General features: G+C 45.6%; 1 protein-coding gene across 4 annotated transcripts in view; it reads right to left on the bottom strand.

Annotated features, from left to right (window-relative positions):
• Window positions 1-24,990, bottom strand: part of LOC119951677 (MICOS complex subunit MIC27-like) — a 95,271-nt gene that overhangs the window by 52,884 nt on the left and 17,397 nt on the right. For all 4 annotated transcript variants that reach the window (XM_038774897.1, XM_038774893.1, XM_038774896.1 and 1 more), the window contains exon 2: window positions 3,205-3,309. In XM_038774897.1, coding sequence (XP_038630825.1) covers window positions 3,205-3,309 — 105 coding nt within the window. The remainder of the gene's footprint in view (window positions 1-3,204; window positions 3,310-24,990) is intronic.

The following is a 24,990-nucleotide window of genomic DNA, read 5'->3' as shown; positions in this document are numbered from 1 at the left end:
GGTGGGCCGAACGGCTTGCTCTGTGCTGTATTGTTCTATGTTCTATGTTATGTGCGGCTGCAGCCTGAGAGAGAGAATAGAGGAGAGGGAGATATGGCTTTCTTAGAATGTCCACTTGAAACATAGAAAATAGGAGCAGGAACAAGTCATACAAGTCATTCGTTCAGCCCTTCGAGCCTACTCAACCATTCAATGCGATCATGGATGCTCCTCTATCTCAACGCCATACTCCTGTGCTTTCCCCATACCTCTTCACACCTTTAGGAGTCCAGAAAATTATTCCATCTTAAATATATGAAGTGACTTGGCCTTCCATAGGTTCACCACCCTCACAATGAAGATTTTTCTCCTCATCTCAGTCCTAAATGGCCTACCCTGTAACCAGAGATTCTGACCATCGCCATCCCTGTATCCAATATCCATTCTTCTAGCCCCGCCGGAATTTTATATGTTTTAATGAGATTCCCACTCATTTTCAGTGAATATTGGCCTAGACAACCCAATCTCTCCGCGTAAGGCAATCCTGCCATCACAGGAATCAGTCTGGTCACCCTTTGCTGCACCCTCCATAACAAGTATATCCTTTCTTAGGTAAGCAGACCAAAACTAATATAATATTCCATGTGTGGTTGTACCAAGGCCCTGAACGGCTGCAGCAAGACATCCTTGAACCTGTACCATGTCCTCTTGCAATGAATGCCTTTCTGATTGCTTGCTGCATCTGCATGCTTCCTTTCAATGACCTGTGTACAAGGGCACCAAGGTCCCTTTGTACATCAACACTCATCCATTCGGTTTGTCCATCTGAAGTGGATAACTCCACATTTATCCTGGTTGTACTCCAGTCTGTCATGTATCTGCCCACTCACGTAACTCGTCTAAATCACCTAGAAGCCTCAAACATCCTCCTCACCACTCACATTCTCATCAAGTTTCGTGTTGTTAGAAAACTTGGAAATATTACATCTGGTTCTCGCATCAAAATCATTGAGCTGGAGCCCACCACTGAGCACTCCAAGGCCCCACTGTCACTACCAGTCACTTCGAAAAAGACTAATTTAGGCCAACTCTAGTTTCCTGTCTGTCAACCAATTCATGCCAATAAACTACCACTAATCCCATATGCTTTAATTTTTCAGATTAACCTCTTATGTGGGACTTTTTGAAAATCCAAACACACCACATCCACTGGTTCTTCTTATCTATTCTTCTAGTTACGTCCATAAAAAACTCCAGTAGGTTTGTCAAACATGATTTCCCTTTCATAAATCCATACTAAATTTGGCTATTCCCATTGATATTTTTTTTAAAATTTAGAGTACCCAATTAGTTTTTTCCAATTAAGGTGCAATTTAGCGTGGCCAATCCACCTACCCGGCACATCTTTTTAGGTTGTGGGGGTGAGACCCATGCTGACACGGGGTGAATGTGCTCATCATTATTTAAGTGTCCTGTTATCACATCCTTTATCATCTCTGCCAATTTCCCTACTTCTGATGTTAAACTAGTCTGTAATTCACTGTTTTCTCCCTCCCTCCTTCTAAATAGTGGTGTTATATTAGTCACCCTCCAATCTGTCATGGTTGGGCTGCTTTCCTTACTGTGTTTCTGCACAAGGAATGGATGTTGCAATCCCTAAAATCCCTTAACTAATACTGTTCCTTAAATATTAGCCATTGCACATCCACCATCATACCTTTCAACAACATTTCCCAATCTTTCTTATACCTCATGCCTCATACCTTCTCCCTTTCCCAATTTCAATCAAAAAGGGTGAACATGCGCCCTTGTTGGATGGAAAACAAATACCAGGAACTCTTTGAGAAGCAGCATGTAGAGTTGTCCACGTCACCGCAAAATAGGTGTGTGCATTACCTCAACTTCCTAACTGTAAAGATGTGCCTCATTAAGTGACCTCTGGTCTCTTTGCAGCTGAATCATAACAGACACTGAACCATTAAGCAGTTGTTTCTGCAAATTCAACTTTCCAAGTCAGCTACATGGTGGTAACTTACAATCAGCATGATTTCACTGTTGTAGACTAGGTGGCAGTGGCACAGAGATGATAAGGGAGTGTCATCGTTCAAATAAGACATTTAATCCCTCAGGTATATGCAGACATTGCCATGTCATAACTTTAAGAAAAGCATATTAACTTGAAGAGGTGTTCAAATTGACTGCCATGCATTTCTCCATTAGAACAATGACTAAATTGTAGACAGCATTTCTTTATTGGCTCTGAATTGCTTTGGGCTGTCCCAAGGATGTGAAAGATGCAACATGGGGCAGGGAAGTGGATCTGGTGGGGTTCTCTTGGTTGGTGCAGACTTGATGTGCAGAAAAATTGTCTCCTTCTGCACTGTAGAGATTCTATGACGCTACATAACTGCAGGTTCATTCTTCAAAATTGTATTAAGGAATTTAGTCTGAATGCCATTCAGGCTTGTAGCACTACCAATAGATAGGTAACAAATCAATCTAATTCAGGATGGTGACACAGTGGTTAGCACTGCTGCCTCACACATCCAGGGACTCTGGTTCAATTCCGACTTCGGGTGATTTGTGTGTGGAGTTTTCACTTTCTCCCCATGTCTGTGTGGGTTTCCTCGGATGCTCCTGTTTCTTCCCACAGCCCAAAAAAGTGCAGGTAGGTGAATTGGCCATGATCAATTGCATCTTCGTGTCCAAACGGTTAGGTTAGATGGGGTTGCTGGGTTAAGGGGACAGGTTGGGGGACTGACCCTCGGTAGGGTACCCTTCCAAAGGGTCGGTGCAGACTCGATGGGCCGAGTGGTCTCCTTCTGTACTGAGTGATTCTATGAACGACCTCTCCTTGATCAACTTTACCAACCCCCCTGTACGTGGACCAGAGTCTAGGTGAACACTCATTCTCTTCGTGCTGAATCCTGACGTCACTGAACAGACATAAACTGCATCACCAAGTTACAGGAGGTAATTGAAGTTGGGGAATGGAAAAATGTTTCATTTACATGACACAGTTTTCCAAGTTTGCATGGTTTCATTTAAAATGATTAGTATGTTGTTTGAATTACCACAGGCAGATTACGAAATGAGAAAAACTGGAGTTATTCAGCAACATTATACACCCTTCACTAGGACTTGTTTGGCTGGTGACTTCACAAATTAAAATAGGGAAAAGAAAAATCCCACATTGTTAAATATGTTTTGAAAAAAAAATCTCACCTGCTCAGGCTTGATTAAATCCTTATCCTGGGAATTTTTACTTGAAGCATATACTGTGAAAGAGACCATACCCAGGCCACCTGGAAGAGCTGACAATTTGACAACCTGAGAGAAATAAAATCAAATTACACAGCAATCCTACTAAATTAACTCATTTTTCAACAGCCACCACTAGAGGTTTACATGAACCACTTGAGTCGTTATATCAGTTTATTCTCTCACTCAATCTTATCTTTCTTGAAAAAAGTGCCTCATTATATCATGGTGCTGGTTATTTTCCCCAATTTGAAAATGATAATGATAAACTTGGCTCGCAAAGAGCAAAATATCCTCTTTTTCTTTCAGCTTCCCATTTAAACAATCACAGCTTCATTTTGTGAGGACCAAGTGACTATGCTGTGGTAGTGGTGTAATGCAAACGTCTTCAGACTAGTAATCCAGGCTCAGGCTAAATGCTACAGGAACACGTCTTCAAATATCACCATGGCAACTGGTGGAACCTTTTTTGTTTTTAAATAATTTTTATTAAGATTTTCACAAAATATAAACAACAAAACAATATTAACAAAACAACCATGGTAAAAAATCAAGAACAACACATACAAAAGCAACTACAAAAACAAAAAAAGCAAACAACAAAAAGGAAACCCACCAAATTCAACAAACCCATGTACACAGTTCTCCCTCCCACTGAACCAAACCCCTTCCCCCCCTCCCCCACCGGGTTGCTGCTGCTGCCGGCCTATTTCCCTACGGTTCCGCCAGGAAGTCCAGGAAAGGCTGCCACCGCCTAAAGAACCCCTGTACTGATCCCCTCAGGGCAAATTTCACCTTCTCCAATTTGATGAACCCCGCCATATCATTCAGGCCTCCACACTTGGGGGCCTCGCATCCTTCCACTGAAGAAGAATCCTCCGCCGGGCTACTAGGGACGCAAAGGCCAGGACACCGGCCTCTTTCGCCTCCTGCACTCCCGGCTCCACTGCAACCCCAAAAATTGCGAGTCCCCGGCCTGGCTTGACCCTGGATCCCACCACCCGACACCGTCCTTGCAACCCCCTTCCAAAACTCCCCCAGCGCTGGGCACGCCCAAAACAAAATGGGCGTGGTTCGCTGGGCTCCCCGAGCACCTAGCACACCTGTCTTCGCCCCCGAAAAACCTACTCATCCTCGTTCCAGTCATGTGGGCCCTATGGTAACGGCTAACGGTATGAGGCTAAGCCTCGCACAGGAAGAGGAGGAATTCACTCTCTCCAGGGCATCCGCCCACGTCCCCTCCTCAATCTCCTCACCTAGCTCCTCTTCCCATTTACCCTTCAGTTCCTCCACCGAGGCCTCGTCTACCTCCTGCGTTACCCGGCATATGTCCGAAATCCTCCCTCCTCCAACCCACACCCCCGAGAGCACCCTGTCCCGTACCCCACGTGGGGGCAACAAGGGGAACCCCTCCACCTGCTGCCTGGAAAACGCCCTAACCTGCATGTACCGAAACATGTTCCCCGGGGAGCCCAAACTTATAGAACATAGAATAGTACAGCACAGAACAGGCCCTTCGGCCCTCGATGTTGTGCCGAGCAATGATCACCCTACTTAAACCCACGTATCCACCCTATACCCGTAACACAACAACCCCCCCCTTAACCTTACTTTTTAGGACACTACGGGCAATCCAGCATGGCAAATCCACCTAACCCGCACATCTTTGGACTGTGGGAGGAAACCGGAGCACCCGGAGGAAACCCACGCACACACGGGGAGGACGTGCAGACTCCGCACAGACAGTGACCCAGCCGGGAACCGAACCTGGAGCTGTGAAGCTCTAACGCCCCCAACTTCTCCTCTAACTCCCCCAAGCTCGCGAACCTCCCCTCCACAAACAGGTCCCTCAACCTCCTAACTGTGCCAGCCCAGAAATCCGCCATCAATGCTCCCTGGAACAAACCGATGGTTCCCCCGTATCGGGGCCTCCATCGAGCCCCCCACTTCTCCCCTATGCCGTCTCCATTGCCCCCAAATTTTGAGGGTAGCCACCACCACCGGGCTCGTGGCATACCTCGTTGAGGAGCGGCAACGCCGCCGTTACCAGCGCCTTCAGGCTCGTGCCCACACAGGATGCCACCTCCATCCTCTTCCATGCTGCCCCTTCCCCGTCCATTACGCACCATCGCTGCGTTGGCAGCCCAATAGTACCCACATAGGTTGGGCAGCGCCAGCCCCCCCTATCCCTGCCCCATTCCAAGAACACTCTTCTCACCCTCGGAGTCCCATGCGCCCACACAAATCCCGTTGACCCTTCTAAAAAAGGCCTTCGGGATAAGGATGGGGAGGCACCGGAACAGGAACAAAAATCTCGGGAGCACCGTCAAGGGGGACAGGAGACACCCCTGCCTCGTCCCCCGGTACAACCGAAAGTACTCCGACCTCCTCCTATTCGTGGCTACACTCGCCATCGGGGCCTCATAGAGCAACCTCACCCAGCGGACAAACCCCTCCCCAAACCCAAACCTTTCCAACACCTCCCACCCAACCCTAACAAAGGCCTTCTCCGCATCTAATGCCACCACTATCTCCGCCTCCCCTTCCAGAACTGGTGGAACCTTAACATAGACATAGACATAGAATATACAGTGCAGAAATAGGCTATTCGGCCCATCGAGTCTGCACTGACCCACTTAAGCCCTCACTTCCAATCTATCCCCGTAACCTAATAACCCCTCCTAACCTTTTTGGACACTAAGGGCAATTTAGCATGGCCAATCCACCTAACCTGCACGTCTTTGGACTGTGGGAGGAAATCGGAGCACCGGAAGGAAACCCACGGAGACACGGAGAGAACGTGCAGACTCCGCACAGACAGTGACCCAGCGGGGAATTGAACCTGTGATGCCACAGTGCTAGCCACTTGAACTACCATGCAGATCAATTAATAAATCTAGAATTCTGCATCTTCATAATGGTGACCATTAAACCACTGCTAATTGTTGTAAAAATTCAACTCACTAAAATGCTTACCCTGACTGGCCGCCATGTGACTCTAGACCCACAGTAATGGGGTTGACTCAGAGTTACCCTCTGAAAAGTCCTAGCAAGCCACTTAGTTGTATTAAACTCCTGTAAAGTCTACAAAAAAGGACGGACCATCAAGCACTGGAATGACTATGACAAACACCAAACGCAAAGTCTATTAACAACTGGGGCTTGTGCCAAAATTGGGAGATCTGTCCCACAGACTGGTTAAGCAACAACCTGACATGGTCATAGTCACAAAATAATACCTTAGAATGTGCCTCACACCACTATCATCATCCCTGGGAATGTCCTGTCCAGAGGTGTTGGTAGTGGTGTACACTCAGGAGGGAGTAGTCCTAGCAGTTCGCATTATCAACTATGTATCCCAGAATTCTCCTGGCATCAGGCCAAACATAGGCAAGGAAACCTCCTGCTAACTCCATTCACCTTAGCTGATGAATGCAGCACAGTAGCATAAGTGGCTAGCACTGTGACTTCACAGCGCCAGGGTCCCAAGTTCGATTCCCCGCTGGGGCACTGTCTGTGCGGAGTATGCAGATTCTCCCCGTGTCTGCGTGGGTTTCCTCCGGATGCTCCGGTTTCCTCCCACAAGTCCCAAAAGATGTGCAGGTTAGGTGGATTGGCCATACTGAATTGTCATTAGTGTCCAAAAAAGGTTAGGAGGGGTTACTGGGTTACGGGGATAGGGTGGAAGTGAGGGCTTAAGTGGGTCGGTGCAGACTTGATGGGCCGAATGCTCTCCTTCTGCACTGTATGCTTTATGTATGTCCTATGTAGTACTCCGCCTTGTTGAAGGCCATTTGGAGGAAGCAAAGGATGTGGCAAAGGCACAGAACGTTATCTGGATGGAGAACTTCAATGCCCTTTGCCAAAAATGGCTCAGTTGCATCGCTGCTGAACGAATTGGCTGACTCTTAAAGAGCAGAGCTGCTAGACAGGTGGTAAGGGAACTAACAGAGAGAAAAACCTATTTAACCTCATCTGCACCAATGTATCTGTCACAGGTGCCATGACAGTCGATGACAGTAATGGTGGAAGTGACTTTTGCACAATCATCAGTGGAGATAAAGTCCTGTCTTCAAATAAGGATACACTCCATTACTCCATAAATGGAATAGGTTTGGACAAAACTAGCAACTCAAAACTGTGCATCCATGGAATTAGTCTGTTAGCGGCAGCAGAATTGTATTCAATCTGTAACTTCATAGCCCAGCATATACCCCACTCTACTATTATTACCAAACCTGATTCAATGAAGAGTGAGGAGGGCATGCCAGGAGCAGCAACAAGCGTGCCTGAAAATGAGGTGTCAACCTGATGAAGCTACAACACAGGACTGGCTACTTGCGTGGTAAACAGCATCAGCAGCATACAACAGACAGAGCTAAGCAATCCCATAACTAACGTGTAAGATCTAAGCTGCCACATCTAGCCACGAATGGTGGTGGATAATTAAACAACTCACTGGAGGCAGCAGCAGCTCCACAAGTATCCCCGCCCTCCATGATGGAGCATATCAGTGCAAAAGACAAGGCTGAAGCATTACTAAACTTCTTCAACCAGGAGTGCTGAGCGGATGATCCTATTCAGCTTCCTCCTGAGATCCTCAGCATCACAGGTGCCAGTCTTCAGTCAATTTGATTCACTCAAATGTGATATCAAGAAATGACTGAAGGCACTGTACACTGCAATTGGTATGGGCCCTGATAATATTCCAACAATAGTACCAAAGACATGTGCTCTGGATCTTGCCAAGCCCCTCGCTAAGCTGTTCAAGTACAGCTACGACACTGGCATCTACCCAGTAATGTGAAGATTTGCCCAGGCATGCCCTATCCAACTGACCCACCATTCTACTATCGGTCATCTGCAAAGTGATGGAAGGGGTCATTAACAGTGCTGTCAAGCAGCACTTACTCAGATATAAACAGCTCACTCATGCTCAGTTTGGGTTCCTCCAGGGACACTCAGTTCCTGACCTTATTACATCCTTAGTCTAACCATGGATAAATGAGGTGAACCCATGGGGTAAGGTGAGAAGTGATTGCCCTTGACATCAAGGCAGCATTTCACCAAGTATGGCATCAAAGTGCCCTTGCAAAACAGCAGTCAATAGGAATCAGGAGGAAAACTCTCCACTGGTTGGAGTCACACCTGGCTCAAAGAAAGTTGGTTGTGGTGGTTGGTGGTCAAATATCTCAGCTCCAGGACATCACTGCAAGGAGTTCCTCAGGGTCGTGTCCTCAGCCCAACCATCTTCACTGCTTCATGAAGAACCTTCCTTTCATCAGAAGGCCAGAAGTGAGAATATTTGCTGATATAATTGCACAATGTTCAGTACCATTTGTGAATCCTCAGATACTGAAGCAGTCTGTGCCTACATGCAGCAAGACCTGGAGAACATTCAGGCTTGGGCTGATGAATGGCAAGTAACATTCACAGCATACAAGTGTCAGGCAATGACCATCTCCAACAAGAGAAAATGTCTTCTGGCATTCAATGGCAGCACTTTCCAACCCTACAACCTCTATCACCCAGAAGAACAAGAGCAGCAGATACATGGAAACACCATCACCTGCAAGTTCTTCTCCAAACCACACAGAATCCTGACTTGGAAATATATTACCATTCCTTCATTGTTGGCTAGTCAAAATCCTGAAACTCCCTATGGACTACAGCAGTTCAAGGTGTCTCACCACCACCTTCTCAAGGGCAATTAGGGGTGGCAATAAATGCTGGCCAAGCCAGTTATACCCACTTCCATAAAGATGGCGATGGAACAGGAAGTGAAATTCTTTCCAAAGTATAATTATGTTGAATACATAGAATTTACAGTGCAGGAGGTCATTCAGCCCATCGAGTCTGCACCAGCCCTTGGAAAGAGCCCCCTACTTAAGCCCACACCTCCATTCTATCCAGGTAACCCAGTAACCCCAACCAACCTTTGTTGACACTCAGGGCAATTTAGCATGGCCAATTCACCTAACCTGCACATCCTTGGACTGTGGGAGAAAACTGGAGCCCATGGGGAAGCCCAAACAGACACGGGGAGAATGTGCAGACTCCGCACAAGCAGTGACCTAAGCCGGGAATGGTACCTGGAGGAGTTGTGATGCAACAGTGCTAACCACTGTGCAACCATGCCACTTCATCACTATAGTTGGTGATTTGTTTTGTATCAAAATGATTGCACGTGATAAAGTGTAGCTGGGTAAACCTTAGCCTGTTCTAATTAATTATTCTTATGAGATGCAACAAATACTGCAAATTCACATCCGAACACTTGCTCAAAATTAAAAGTGCTGAAACTGTTGCACATGATGCACACGCCATGTAGCTTGTTTGAAAAACTAATTATACTGTTGCATGTTAGTTGCACAAAACAATCACTTCTTGTATTAACATACCAAAGAATTTCATGTAGGAGAAAGACTGAGAGAAGTTGTGTGTGTTTACAAGTAACTTACTGTGCTACACAAGTATTTTCAACGTTAATATTCAACAAGGCATTACACTGTCAAAGGCAAGAACAGCTGTTATTTGTTTTGCAAAAATATATGGCAATTTGTTGCAGCTTGATGTAAACATGTTGCACTGCAGTGTTGACAAGGTATTTGCATGTATCAACAAGGTCATAGAATCATAGAATTTACAGTGCAGAAGGAGGCCATTCAGCCCATCGAGTCTGCACCTGCCCTTGAAAAGAGAACCCTACCCAAGCTTACACCACCACCCTAACCCCGTAACACCACCCCACCTTTTTGAACACTAAGGGCAATTTAGCATGACCAATCCACCTAACATCTTTGGACCATGGGAGGAAACCTGCACAGACACGGGAAGAACGTGCAGACTCCGCACACACAGTGCCCCAAACCGGGAATTGAACCTGGGACACGTGAGCTGTGAAGCAACTGTGCTAACCACTGTGATACCGTGCTGCTCACGGAGTCATAGATGTTTACCACATGGAAACAGGCCCATCAACCTAGCCTGTCCATGCTGCCCAGTTTCTATCACTAAGCTAGTCCCACTTATAGAACAGTACAGCACAGAACAGGCCCTTCGGCCCTCGATGTTGTGCCGAGCAATGATCACCCGACTCAAACCCATGTATCGACCCTATACCCGTAACCCAACAACCCCCCCCCCCCCCCCCCCCCAACCTTACTTTTTAGGACACTACGGGCAATTTAGCATGGCCAATCCACCTAACCCGCACATCTTTGGACTGTGGGACCGGAGCACCCGGAGGAAACCCACGCACACACGGGGAGGACGTGCAGACTCCGCACAGACAGTGACCCAGCCGGGAATCGAACCTGGGATCCTGGAGCTGTGAAGCATTTATGCTAACCACCATGCTACCGTGCTGCCCCATGCCGTACTTGCCTGCATGTGGCCCATTTCCCTCTATACCCATCCTGCCCAACTGCTTTTTAAAAGGAAAAAAATTGTACCCGCCTCTACCACTGCCTCTGGCATCCCATTCCGGATGCTCACCACCCTGTGTGTGAAACAATTGCCCTCTGGTCTCTTTTGTATCTCTCCCCTTTCACCTTAAATCTATGCCCTCTAGTTCTAGACTCCTCTACCTTTGGGAAAAGATGTCGACCATCTACCTTTTCGATGCTCCTCATTATTTTATAAACCTCTAGAAGATCACCCCTAAGCCTCCTACGCTCCAGGGAAACAAGTCCCAGCCTATCCAGCCTCTCCTTCTAACTCAGACCATCAAGCCCTGGTAGCATCCTCGTAAATCTCTTCTGCACTCTTTCTAGTTTAACAATATTTTTCCTATAATAGGGTGACCAGAACTGAACACAGTATTCCATGTGTGGTCTTACCAATGTCTTGTATCTGAGTATCTGGAACGAGCTGCCAGAGGCAGAGGTTGAGGTGGGTACAATATTTTCCTTTAAAACTTCAACAAGACGTCCCAATTCCTGTATTCAATATTCTGACCAATAAAACCGAGCATGCTGAATGCCTTCTTCATAACCCTGTCCACCTGTGACTCCACTTCAAGGAGCTATGAACCTATACCCCTAGATCTTTGTTCTGTAAATCTCCCCAACTCCCTACCATTAACTGAATAGGTCCTGTTCTGATTTGATCTATCAAAATGCATCACCTTACATTTATCCAAATTCAACACCATCTGCCATTCATCGGCCCACTGGCTCAATTGGCTAAGATCCTGTTGCAATCTTATATAATCTTCTTCACTATCCACTATGCCACCAATCTTGGTGTCATCTGCAAACTTACGAATCATGCCTCCTATATTATCATCCAAATCATTAATGTATATATAATAAACAGTGGACCCAGCACCGATCCCTGAGGCACCACTGGTCACAGGCCTCCAGTTTGAAAAACAACCCTCCACAACCATCACCCTTTGGCTTTGGTCGCCAACATCGACCGCACTGCCCTCATCTACCTTCCTGGTTACCCCTTCAAAAAACTCAATCAAACTGGTGAGACATGACTTTCCCCTAACAAAGCCATTCTGACTTTCCTAATTAACCCTTTGCCTGTCTAAATGTCTGTAGATCCTGTCCCTCAGAATACCTTCTAACAATTTACCCACTACAGAAGTAAGGCTAACCAGTCTGTAGTTCCCAGGCTTATCCCTACAGCCTTTCTTAAACAAGGACACAACATTTGCTCCCCTCCAATCTTCAGGCACCTCCCCTGTGGCTATCAATGATTCAAATATCTCAGCTGGGGACCGGCTAGCCTCCCACAATGTTCTGGGGTATTTGCATGTATCATGTATTCTAAACATACAATGTACATCCACGCCAAGATCAAAAAGTTATAAATTCCATATTCAAATATATCTTTCTTAGATCTTTGCAGATCTGTAATAATAATAATCTTTATTGTCACAAGTAGGCTCACATTAACACTGCAATTAAGTTACTGTGAAAAGCCCCTAGTAGCCACAATCCAGTGCCTGTTCTGGTACAGAGGGAGAATTCAGAATGTGCAAATTTCCTAACAGAACGTCTTTCAGGACTTATGGGAGGAAACCAGAGCACTCGGAGGAAACCCACGCAGACACAGGGAGAACGTGCAGACTCCGCACAGGCAGTGACCCAAGCCGGGAATCGAAGCTGGCACCCTGGGCGCTGTGAAGCCATAGTGCTAACTACTGTGCTACCATGCTTAAGTGTTGAACTGATTAACTTGTATGTCTACGTGTAGCACTAGAAAAGGCCACTCGAGCCTGAACCACCATTCGATTAAATCAGGGCTGAATTCCCATCCACCTGTCTGCACTATCGCCTAATGTCCAAAAACCAATTAATCTCAGCAATTCGTATACTCAACATATTAGCTTCCACAGTATACGGGAGTACAGAATTCCACAGATTTACAACCCTCTGCATTTGCTCAACTGAAAACCTAAAAACTATGAATTGCTTCTGTGCATCAAGTTTCTTCCTATTCATCTGTTGCAAAAATACTTGTGTAGCACAGCAAGTTACTTGTGAAGCACAGCAAGTTACTTGTGAAGCACAGCAAGTTACTTGTGAAGCACAGCAAGTTACTTGTGAAGCACAACAAGTTACTTGTGAACACACAAACACACTGGTCGGGATTCTCCGACCCCCCCCGGCCGGGTCATAAAATCGCCGGTGGGGGAGTGGGGGCGAAGATTGCGTCATGCCGGTCGGGGGCCGGCCTCACTCCAGCGCCAGGATCCAGGAGAATCCAGGAGGATTCCGCACCTTCCGGGCGGCCTGATGCCGGAGTTCACGCCATTCTTTGGTGCCGGTATGGCCTGCCCGCCCGATACCGGAGAATCCCGCCCACTGTTTCTGAGTGGGCTAAATACCAGAAAATAACCTGCTTCAAGTTGAAAAACACAATTGATATTTCAGCATGCATTTAGTAAATAAGATTTATTTGAAAGAAAATAAAATGAACTGTAGTGCATTGCATTATGACAAATAGAAAAAAAACGGTCTGGGAAATCATACAACTGACATTCAAACTTTGTCGAATAGCAAAATCAACGGTGAACTGGGAATTTTGTTAAATACTGAAATCGGAGTTTGGGGTCTCTCAATCCTAGTCCAAACATACTGTACATAAACAGTCATCTTAATCGAGTCCTGGTGGAGGCAACCATCTTAAAAGGGCAGCCCCTAGCCAAGATGGAGTACAATATTACCACAACATTAATCAAACCTCAGGACTACAAATTTCTTCGATGTTTAAAGCAGGATTTTGTTTTTTGTCACAAGAAGGTGAACCCCCAGTGTTTGCGTTAATATTACGTTGCCTAATCAAGTCAGTATCAAACTAACATTTTTACACAAAAACCAACAGCCCACATCAAAAACTGATGTGGCTCCACTACTAATGCATTATCCTGGCAGTGCATTTTTAAAATATTATTTCATGAGTGTCATTGGCAAGGTCAGCATTTGGCACCCATCTCTAATTGCCCTTGGCTTGCTGGGTCTTTTCAGAGGGAAGTTAAGAGTCGACCATATTGCTGTAGGTCTGGAATCACAGGTGGGCCAGACCAGGTAAGGATCGCAGATTTCTTTTCCTAAAGCACATTAACAAACCAGATGGGTTATGACAATTGATGATAGGATCATGGTTAGCAATATTGAGACTGGCTTTCAATTCCAAATTATTATTATTCATTGAATTTGAATTCCACCAGGTACCATGGTTGGATTTTAAGCCTCGTTTCCAGCGCATTCGCCTGGGCCTTCGGATTACGAGTCCAGTGGCGTTACCACTACAACCCCATCTTCCCACTCATCAGGTGAAAAGGACAGATTTTTTGTCGAAGACAGGAGTGGAGGCTGAAGCACATGGCGGAGGTCAGGGTCCGAAACTGCCGGCCCAGTGGTCAATGGAGCAGTTGGTGGTCTTTCTCCAGGAGAGCTTTGCTCAGCAAAGAAAGGACTACCTTGATCCGATTAAGACGGGGTTTGATCGTGTGCAGAAGAGTGTGCAAGCCCAGGGCCAGGCGATCCAAGAGGCGGTTGCTGAGACGATGAGGCGGTTGCTGAGATGATGAGCAGCTAGCCGCGATGGCGGGGAGATGGGGCTGATGAAGAGACCAGAAGAGGCTGCAAGAGAAAGTGGGGCATTTGGAGAACAGGTCGCGCAGGCTGAACCTGAGGATTGTTAGCCTTCCGAAGGGCAGTGAGAGATCGGATATAGGGAAATTTGTGGAGCAGTTGATCAGTTTGTTGAGGGAGGGTGAGATTGTTATTTTGATATGAGGTGGGGTGGGGGAGGGGGTGTATTGATCTGCTGACAGGGAAGGGACTGGCGCTTGGAGACAAATTGGGGGACGATGGCGGTGGGTGCTCGAGGGTGGGCCTGAGGAGGCGCGGGACGGAAGCTGGTCTAAAAAGGCTTATGGTTGATCAGCGGGTAGGGATGGGAGGGTTTTGAGTTCACTCCATTCCTAGTGATGGTTAGCAGTGAACAGTGGTTTTAATCGTCTTACAACAGAGCCTGCCTGTGACGCGATGAACTCTAGATGAACTGGCAGGCAGGCTCCGACTGCCAAGCTTTCTATAACCAGTGGGGGGGGGGAGGAGTCATGGGCGGAGCCAAGGGTGGAGCCCAGTAAGAACTTCCGTTCATTCCCAGTACAACTCCCCCTAGGGGCAGAGCCGCGCAACTGCTCGTGTGCCGAGCTTACGAGGCATGGTACAACATGTGTGATAACAGTGTGAATTATGCTATTATGATTCACCACAGGAGGTGTGCAGGTGGGTGAGGGAGGCCATCCTCCAATTATTTAGAGATAAATGACACAGAGGAGGTTTCGGCAGCTACGGTATGGAAGGCACTGAAGGTTAGGGGGAGCTGATTTTGGTACGAGCTCATAGGAAGAAGGTAGAGAGGGCAGAGATGAATAGGCTGGTTAGGGTAATCCTCCAGGTGGATAGAAGGTACTCGGAAGCCCCGGAGGCGGGGTTGTTGAAGCTGCAGATGGAGTTTGGTCTGATATCCACAAGGAAGGTGGTGGGGCAGGTGAGGAAGTCGCGAGGGGCGGTAATGAGCATGGGGAGAAGGCCAGTAGGATGTTAGCACACCAGCTCAGGAAAAGGGAGGATGCCAGGGAGATAGGAAGAGTGAAGGATAGAAGGGGGAAACATGATTTTGGACCCAGCGGGGGTGATTAGGGTGTTCAAGGACTTTCACAGTCGGCTGTATGAGTCGGAGTCCCCAGCTGGGTGGAGGGGATGAGGCAATTCTTGGAGGATTTGGAGTTTCCAATGGTGGAAAAAAAAGTAAAACATAAAAACATAAAAGGGTCCAGTGATCCCTGTTGAAAAACACATGTCGGGAGGTCAAAAGAGGACTGGATCAGGCTAGTGATGTGCATGGGCAAATCATTTCAGAGTGCTTTAATTTTTAGGCCCCTACAAAATGACCACATTTTGGGGGGGTACACGACTGGAGGGTTGATGGATCCTCTATCAATTTCCTTACAATGGAGAAAGTGTACGGAGCAGAAAAGGAATAATTATTATATATAACTGCAATAACCACAGCAATATGATCTTTTCCAAAGAGATTTTGCAAATCAGACCACATGAAATCACAAAACACCTCACAAATGAAGTAGTTTGAAGACGTATAGTCACTGTTATAATGTAGCAACATTTCAAAGCAGAGCCAGTGTCCTGAGCAAGTTATCCTTCAACCAATAACACCAACAGATGATCTGGTCAATACCTCAAGTGGTGTTTAGAGGGTCCCGTGCACAAATTGTCTGTCATATTTCCTATGTCGCACGCAGTGACTACACATCTAAAAGAGTTGCAAAGCACTTGGAATGTACGGAGGCCATGAATGAAAGACATTATATATAAATTCAAGTTTGTTGTTTTAACTAAAGCCAACACGGATTTCAGAGCAATTCCAGCTTGTTACTTTGGCTCTACCTTGAGCACGCCACCAGGAAATCTTCACAAAACCAAGTTAGTTTAATGCCTTATCTTGGCAATCCCTGCATGCATTTACTTTCCCACAATTTACCAACTGTAGTTTCCAAGTCAATGCTAAAAATTGTTTGAAGAATGAAACACCATGGCAAATCGCCATGCAACACCATCGCATTCCCCAAGTGTGCTCAAGGCCAGCTGGAAGTACACTTCTATTCACATGCAAGGTTAATGATCTGACTTAACAGTTCAAGATTGAAGACCAACTTCATTTGCAGTGATGAATTCCACACAAAATTATGCTCTGTGAAAAAGCAGAAGGGGGCGTGCAGCGTTAAAGAACAGTTCTTTGCTCAGAGTATAGATAACTACCCTGAAACAGAGTTTTGATTCAACTAACAGTTCTGCTCTCAAACAACTAAATTCAGGTCTAAACTTTTTTTAAAAACATTTGGCATGCAAACATACACATTGGGCCTGCTTTTCCATTCAATAAGATCATGGCTGATCAGATTGTAACCTCAACCCCACATTTGTAAACTTGCGTAAATGTAAATTCTAATATTAAGTAAAATGTAATATTAGATTTACTGTGTTCTTAAAGCAATGCTGCAAGAAAGAGCGGCTGCTGTTCAAAGGATATTCAGATTGCAACATTGTAACATAGTAACAGAACATACAGTGCAGGAGGCCATTTGGCCCATCGAGTCTGCACCGACCCACTTAAACCCGCTCTTCAACCCTATTCACTTAACCCAATAACGCCGCCTAACCCTTTTGGACACCAAGTGCAATTTAGCATGGTTAATCCAGCTAACCTGCACATCTTTGGACTGTGGGAGGAAACCGGAGCACCCGGAGGAAAGCCACGCAGACACGGGGAGAACGTGCAGACTCCGCACAGAGTGACTCAGCAGGGAATCGAACCTGGGACCCTGGCGCTGTGAAGCCACCCACTTGTGCTACCGTGCAGATCAATTACGGGGAGAACGTGCAGACTCTGCACAGAGTGACTCAGCAGGGAATCGAACCTGGGACCCTGGCGCTGTGAAGCCACCCACTTGTGCTACCGTGCAGATCAATTACGGGGAGAACGTGCAGACTCTGCACAGATTGTGATTTAATTACAAATGTAGCAACAAATTTACCCACCTTAGTCAGTTGGGCAGAGTTTCAAAAACTTCCTGGCCCCTTGAACACAACTCAGGAAAAACTTCCCCAAATGATCAGATATTCATTCCGAAGACATCCCCCCACCCCCCCCCCCACCCCCAACCCTCCCCCCCCCCCCCCCCACCCCATCCAACGCAAGCAGTGTGGATACAGCCAAGTGCCCACCTTGGTGGTATGGGATGGTGGTGGCATAGTGGTCACTGGACCAGTAATCCAGAGATTCAGGGTAATTCTCTGGGGAACCAGGTTCAAATTCCACTGCGGCAGATAACTGGTAAAAATCTGAAATCGAAAGTCTAATGATGACCATGAAACCATCGTCACCTGTCGTAAAAGCCCATCTGGATCACCAATGCCCTTTAGAAACGGAAATTGCCGTCCTTACCTGGTCTGGTCTATATGTAAAATCTATTTGACTTCCACTTTAGGCAGAGCAAAGATTAGAAGATATTTTTGCACAACATTTTGGGCATGCAAAACAAACACCCATCATATTGTTTTCCAAAGCAAGATCACAGCTACCTCAATTACAGTTGTGACAATCTGGTTCAAACACTTGCCAATCAAATATGTTTATTTACAAGGCTATAGTAAGGAAAACTGAGCAAAGATAAAAAAATTAATTGTTACAGATCTAAAGTTCCAACAGATTACAATGTGTAACTCTAGAAGTCAGATATTCAATGGATTTTGTTTGTCTACGGCCCGCCAAAGGTCTTTATGCGGCCCACCAAAAAAATTTTTTTTTTTTTTTAATTTTTTTAAAAAGTTAATGGGGGGGGGGGGGCTGTTGGGTTACTTACTGGTATAGGGTGGATACATTGACTTGAGTAGGGTGATCATTGCTCGGCACAACATCGAGGGCCGAAGGGCCTGTTTTGTGCTGTACTGTTCTATGTTCTATATGAGGCGCCCAGAATCATAACCGGGTGAAGTAATTATTTTACTTAATATACTATGCGGCCCTTTAAAATTGTGAATTTCTGAATGTGGCCCTTGCACGGAAAAGTTTGCCCACCCCTGGTCTAACACATCTGTGAAGGCAATGGGATTACTTTAATTTACCAATTCATTGCTGTCTGCCTTTGCTATAAAACAGTGCTTCTCAAAGTGTGGTACGCGTACCGGTGCCGGTACGCGAGCCATCGTCTGCCGGTACGTGGAGTGTTTCCAGAAAAGAAAGAGACAGTAATCCTGGATTGGCTTGTTTCGCTCACCGGTCCCTGGCACATTGAAAAAAAAAACTGCCGGTCCGCCACATCAGATAGTTTGAGAAGCACTGCTATAAAACATAGAACAGGCCCTTCGGCCCACGATATTGTGCCAAACCTTTGTCCTAGATTAATCATAGATCATAGAATTAACAGTGCCAATATACAGGATATCGTTAACAATCCAAGGTTCAGCTAAAACACAGCACTAACACTCTTAAATTCAGACAAAGCAGTGAGGAGCAATACTGTGAGCCACCTGGATGCACCCAACTTCAGCCTCTAACATGATCATTAAATAAAGAGGAACAAAATACTCAGCAGAGACTGCAAGAACACAGAGGAGAGGAGCAGAGAGCAAACTCGATACAATAACAAAATGAAATGCTGCCACAGAACAGCAGGTGGATGACTAGCTGTTAAGGGATACATTTAAAAAAAAAGTTAAGCCAGTGGGCTATCCAATAAATATAATTAGTCCAATAAATGAGGGCTGGCAAGGCATCCTGTTCCATGTAGGAATTTCAGGATATTTCTCCTGTCCTGGACAACCATATGTGAGAAAGTGTCATCACCAGCAGCAATCGAGTCCAGAGTTTCAGAAAATCAACCAAAACAAGATTAGGTCTTGTGGCTCTCCCTCGAATCACTCCTTGTTTGTCCAATCAACCCGTTGCCTTGCTGTGATGAGAGTTTGATTTTTTTTCTCTAATCTTTTGGAACTTGGAGCATGCCCCGGTCTATTCCTGCTCCTAATTCTCACTCGAGGCAAGTGCTATTCCAGAGACAGGGCACCAATTTATTCCCTCATTGCTGCTCCTGTTTCTTTATAGCTCCACTCCTGTCTCTGCTCTAGGTTTCTGAGCTTGAGCAGAATCATACAATTTACAGTGCAGAAGGAGGCCATTTGGCCCATCGTGTCTGCACCGGCCCTTGGAAAGAGCACCCTACTTAAGCCCACGCCTCCATCCTATCCCCATAAGCCCCCATATGCATCACAGCCTGGTATGGCAACTGCTCGGCCCAGGACCGCAAGGAACTTCAGAGAGTCGTGAACACAGCCCAGTCCGTCACACAAACCTGCCTCCCATCTATTGACTCCATCTACACCTCCTGCTGCCGGGGGAAAGCGGGCAGCATAATCAAGGATCCCTCCCACCTGGCTTACTCACTTTTCCAACTTCTTCCATTGGGCAGGAGATACAGAAGTCTGAGAACACGCACGAACAGACTCAGAAACAGCTTCTTCCCCACTGTCACCAGACTCCTAAATGACCCTCTTATCGACTGACCTCATTAACACTACACCCTGTATGCTTCACCCGATGCAAATGCTTATGTAGTTACATTGTATATCTTGTGTTGCCCTATTATGTATTCTCATGTATTTTCTTGAATTTTGTTTAATTCCCTTTTCTTCCATGTACTGAATGATCTGTTGAGCTGCTTGCAGAAAAATACTTTTCACTGTTCCTCGGTACACGTGACAATAAACAAATCCAATCCAATCCACCAAACCTTTTTGGACACTAAGGGCAATTTATCATGGCCAATCCACCTAACCTGCACATCTTTGGACTGTGGGAAGAAACCGGAGCACCCGGAGGAAACCCACGCACAAACAGGCAGACTCCGCACAGAGTGACCCAAGCCAGGAATCGATCCTGGGACCCTGGAGCTGTGAAGCAATTGCGCTAACCACTGTGCTCCATGCTGCCCCAAATCACTGTGCTATGAGGCAGAGAGCTACATGGACAACTTAGCTAATTTCTGGAAGCGGTCACCCAGCAACATATGCAGGTCAAGAGGGAGTGGGTGAACGCCAGACTGACAATAAGGACAAGGCAGGTAGCACTAGAGTTCCCCGATTACATCTTGCTCTGTAACAGGTATTCATGATGAGAACCACGTTTCTTCTGGAGATTGCAGTGAACGCTAAGATCTCGGCAACACAGCTGGTTCAGCTATACAGTGGATGGTTGTGTGCAGTAGGAAGGTCAGGAAATCAACTGTGATAATTCAGTAGTGGGATGGCAGGTGGCAGACAGGCGTTTCTGTGGCAGCTGGCATGTTTCCAAGATGGTATGGTAGGTTGCCTTCCTAGTGGCAGTGTCCAGTACGTCACTGAGCAGCTGCAGGACACTTGGTGAAGGGAGGACAATCAGAGGTCATTGCTTATATCAGTATCTGTTATTGACTGATAGAGGAATGATAGCCTAAAAGCAGATTCTGGTGGCGAGAAAATAAAATAAAAAGTAGGACCTTAAAAGGCAGTAATCGGCAGTTTACTCCCAGTGCCACATGCTGGTGAGTATAGCTGAATAAATGGAGAGAAGGTGCAGGAGGAAGGGCTTTAGATTCTAATGATATTGGGACGGATTCTGGGGAGAATGGGGCCTATACATGCAGACAGTTTGAATATAAACAGGGCACGGAGTAATATTGTGGCGGGAGGTTTTCTCATACCATGAGGGGGGGGTTTAAACTCGCTTGACAGTGGGATGGAACTGGAGCATGGATTCAGAAGGAAAAGAAAAAAAGCTGAAGATGGAAGACAGAAAATTAATAAGCAAGTATGAAAGGCAGAGGAAACAAAGGCTACAAAATACTTACTAAACAAGTTATTCAATAATTAATGTAATATCCTTCAATCAAGGTGTTTAGTGAATAAACCAGAAGAACGGAGGGCACAGGTAGACACATGGAAGTGCTATCACTGAACATGGCTTCAATAAGGGCAGAAATGGCAGCTCAATATTTCTGCCAAAGATCATTTTAGATGTGGTAGAAGGGTAAAAGGAGGCTGGCTGGGTCACAAGAAAAAAAATCACATCTGTGAGGAAACAAAAAGCAATGTGCTTGACAGGCAAATAAAATAATTTAAAGTGGAGTTGGTGTTATAACTTTGGGATTCGTTAGAGGTCCAACTGAGGCCATAGGGACTGAACTGAGGAACAAAAGAGGTAATCATACCATTAAATCCCTACAGTGCAGAAAGAGGTCATTAGGCTCATCAAGTCTGTACCGGCCCTCCAAAAGAGTGTCCATCTAGGCCTACTCCCCACCCAACCCGTAATCCCATAACCCCACCTAACCTGAACATATAATCATAGAATCGTAGAATTTACACTGCAGGAGGCTCTTTGGCCCATCGAGTCTGTACCGGCCCTTGGAAAGAGCACCCCATTAAGTCTATCCCATCCCCGTAACCCCACCTAAACTTTTTTGGACACTAAGGACAATTTATCATGGCCAATCCACCTAACCTGCACATCTTTGGACTGTGGGAGGAAACCGGAGCATCTACACGAAGCCCACACAGACACGGGGAGAACGTGCAGACAGTTACTAAAAGCGGTTCAAACCCAGGTCTCTGACACTGTATGGCAGTAGTGCGTACCACTGTACTGGGAGCATACTACAGACCTCCATACATGCAAAGGGAGTTAGAAGGGAAAATGTCGGCAAATGACTGATAAGAAAGAAACAACTGGGCAGTAATAATAGGGAATTTCAATGGCCATAATATAAAACAGGGATAAAATCAGTATATAAAAAGGTACAGAAGGAGCAGAATCTTGACAATGAATTCAGGAGAACCTTTTTGCCAGTACACTGCAAGCCCAACAAAATAATGGGCAACTCTGGATTTAGTTTTAGGGAACGAAAAAGGGCAGGTAGAAGGTATCGGTGCGAGAACCTTTCAGCGGTAGTATTTATAATTCAGTTAAATTTGGGACGGTCAAATTTAGTAAGTTGAGATGCGAGTTAACGAAAGTGGACTGGAAACAGCTTAAGAAGGTAAATTACTTATGTGAGCAGTGGGAGGCATCAATGAAAAGGGCCAGAGACCCCACACCCGACCTCCTCCAACCAATACCCGCCACCAAACGTCAAAGTGCATGCAGGGTTGAATAATGCAATAAAAGGGAAGTATTTGTCAGAAATCAAAAGAGAAAATGCTAGAAAATCTCAGCAGGTCCGGCAACATCTGTAGGGAGAGAAAAGAGCCAACATTATAGGCTACAGGACAATATCAATGGGCTCGTCAGGGCTGCAGAAAATATGACAACTAAAATACAACCTAGAGAAATGTGAGGTTATGCATTTGACGAAGGAAAACCAGGCAAGAGATTATACAATAAAAGATAGGATACTGAGAGGTGTAGAGGAGCAGAAGGAGCTTGGCGTGCATGTCCACAGGTCTTAGAGATAGCAGGACAGGTAGATAATATGATTAAGGCGGCATACAGGATATTTTCCTTCATTGGTTAAGGATGTGGAATACAAGATCACAAAGATCCTATTCAAAATGTATAAATCACTATCTAGGCCACAGTGAGATGACTCCAACCAATACTGGTCACCATAAGAGGGATGTGATCACATTAGAAAGCACAGAGGAGGTTGGATTGGAATTGCGTTCTTTGGAACAGAGAAGGCTGAGCACATACTTTATTGAGGTGTACAAAATGATGAAGGACCGAGATAGAGTGAATAGGAAGGATTCATTCCCTTAGCAGAGAGCTCAATAACCAATAACATAAAGTGAAAGTTAACAAGATAAAAAAGGATTAGAAGGGAGTAGAGGAGATATATTTCACCCAAGAGTGTGCTGGGGCTCTGAAACTCACACGCTCTTTTTCAGCCGGCATGTCAATAGGCCGAGTGGTCTCCTTCTGTGCCCTCATTTTTTAAACATTCAATATGACAGTCTGGTCTGGTAACCAGAGTGTGAAATGCAAAAGTAAACTGGCAAGAATTGTCAGCATTGCCAATCATTGGTGGACAACGTATAATTTATTTAGCAACGCAGTTGAGGAAAACTCAGGCCACCGTGGTGATTCCTCTCACTTTTTATATCGTCAATTTGAAAGGTTCCCTTCAGGCTGACGCTTTAGAATGCCTACTGCCAGGAAAATCTGTTCAAAAGTTCTCTTATTCTCAGGTCCATAAGCTTACTAAATAATAGAATATAAATTTAATTTGTTATTTTTATTTTAACAACAGTAAGTGCTTTAACGGCAGAGTGCAATGTGATATGTTTGTATGGTACAAATGTATGAATGTATACATACATGAAATATTTACTGTTTTATAACTAATGACTGTATTATTATATGTTATGCTAGAGTTGAAGCCAAAGACAGATTTCCACTTCTGCCTGGACAATAAAGCTCTATTCTAGTTTTATGTTTCAGTGAAAAGTTCTCGTGAACATCGACACACCACACAACCGCAAAAATCCAAAGATGTCAATACAATTTTCTGCGCAATGCTGAATATGGGACTATTTATTTACTGAAAGGTATGAAAAAAAACCACATTCCTTCAAAAAAACTCCTGTAAATCAAGAATCAGTTATTTTTTATGCATTGAGAATAGCTCTGCCTATGGTTAGTGCTCCACCTAGAGGGCAAAAGGTTTCATCCTGTCAACATCAATGAAGGAATACATCAATTTTGCTTATAGAACATCACAGCGCAGTACAGGCCCTTCGGCCCACGTCGTTGCGCCGTCCTGTGAAACCCCTCTAAAGTCCCTCTACACTATTCCCTTATCGTCCATATGCCTATCCAATGACCATTTGAATGCGTTTAGTGTTGGCGAGTCCACTACTGTTCCAGGCAGGCCATTCCACGCCCTTACTACTCTGAGTAAAGAACCTACCTCTGACATATGTCCTATATCTATCTCCCCCAAATTAAAGCTATGTCCCCTCGTGCTGGACATCACCATCCGAGGAAAAAGGCTCTCACTGTTCACCCTATCTAATCCTCTGATCATCTTGTATGCCTCAATTAAGTCACCTCTTAACCTTCTTCTCTCTAACGAAAACAGCGTCAAGTCCTTCAGCCTTTCCTCATATGATCTTCCCTCCATACCAGGCAACATTCTTGTAAATCTCCTCTGTACCCTTTCCAATGCTTCCACATCCTTCCTATAATGTGGCGACCAGAACGGCACACAATACTCCAAATGCGGCCGCACCAGAGTTTTGTACAACTGCAACATGACCTCATGGCTCCGAAACTCAATTCCTCTACCAATAAAAACTAACACACCATATGCCTTCTTAACAACCCTCTCAACCTGGGTGGCAACTTTCAGGGATCTATGGACATGGACACCGAGATCTCTCTGCTCGTCCACACTACCAAGAATCTTACCATTAGCCCAGTACTCTGCCTTTCTGTTATTCCTTCCAAAATGAATCACCTCACACTTTTCTGCATTAAACTCCATTTGCCACCTGTCAGCCCAGCTCTGCAGCTTATCTATGTCCCTCTGTAACTTGTAACATCCTTCCACACTGTCCACAACTCCACCGACTTTAGTGTCATCTGCAAATTTACTCACCCATCCTTCTACGCCCTCCTCCAGGTCATTTATAAAAATGACAAACAGCAACGGCCCCAAAACAGATC

Source organism: Scyliorhinus canicula, chromosome 17 (assembly GCF_902713615.1).
Source record: "Scyliorhinus canicula chromosome 17, sScyCan1.1, whole genome shotgun sequence".
NCBI lineage: Eukaryota > Metazoa > Chordata > Chondrichthyes > Carcharhiniformes > Scyliorhinidae > Scyliorhinus > Scyliorhinus canicula.
The sequence above is the reverse complement of the archived record's forward strand: the minus strand, read 5'-3'. Positions and strand labels throughout refer to the sequence as shown.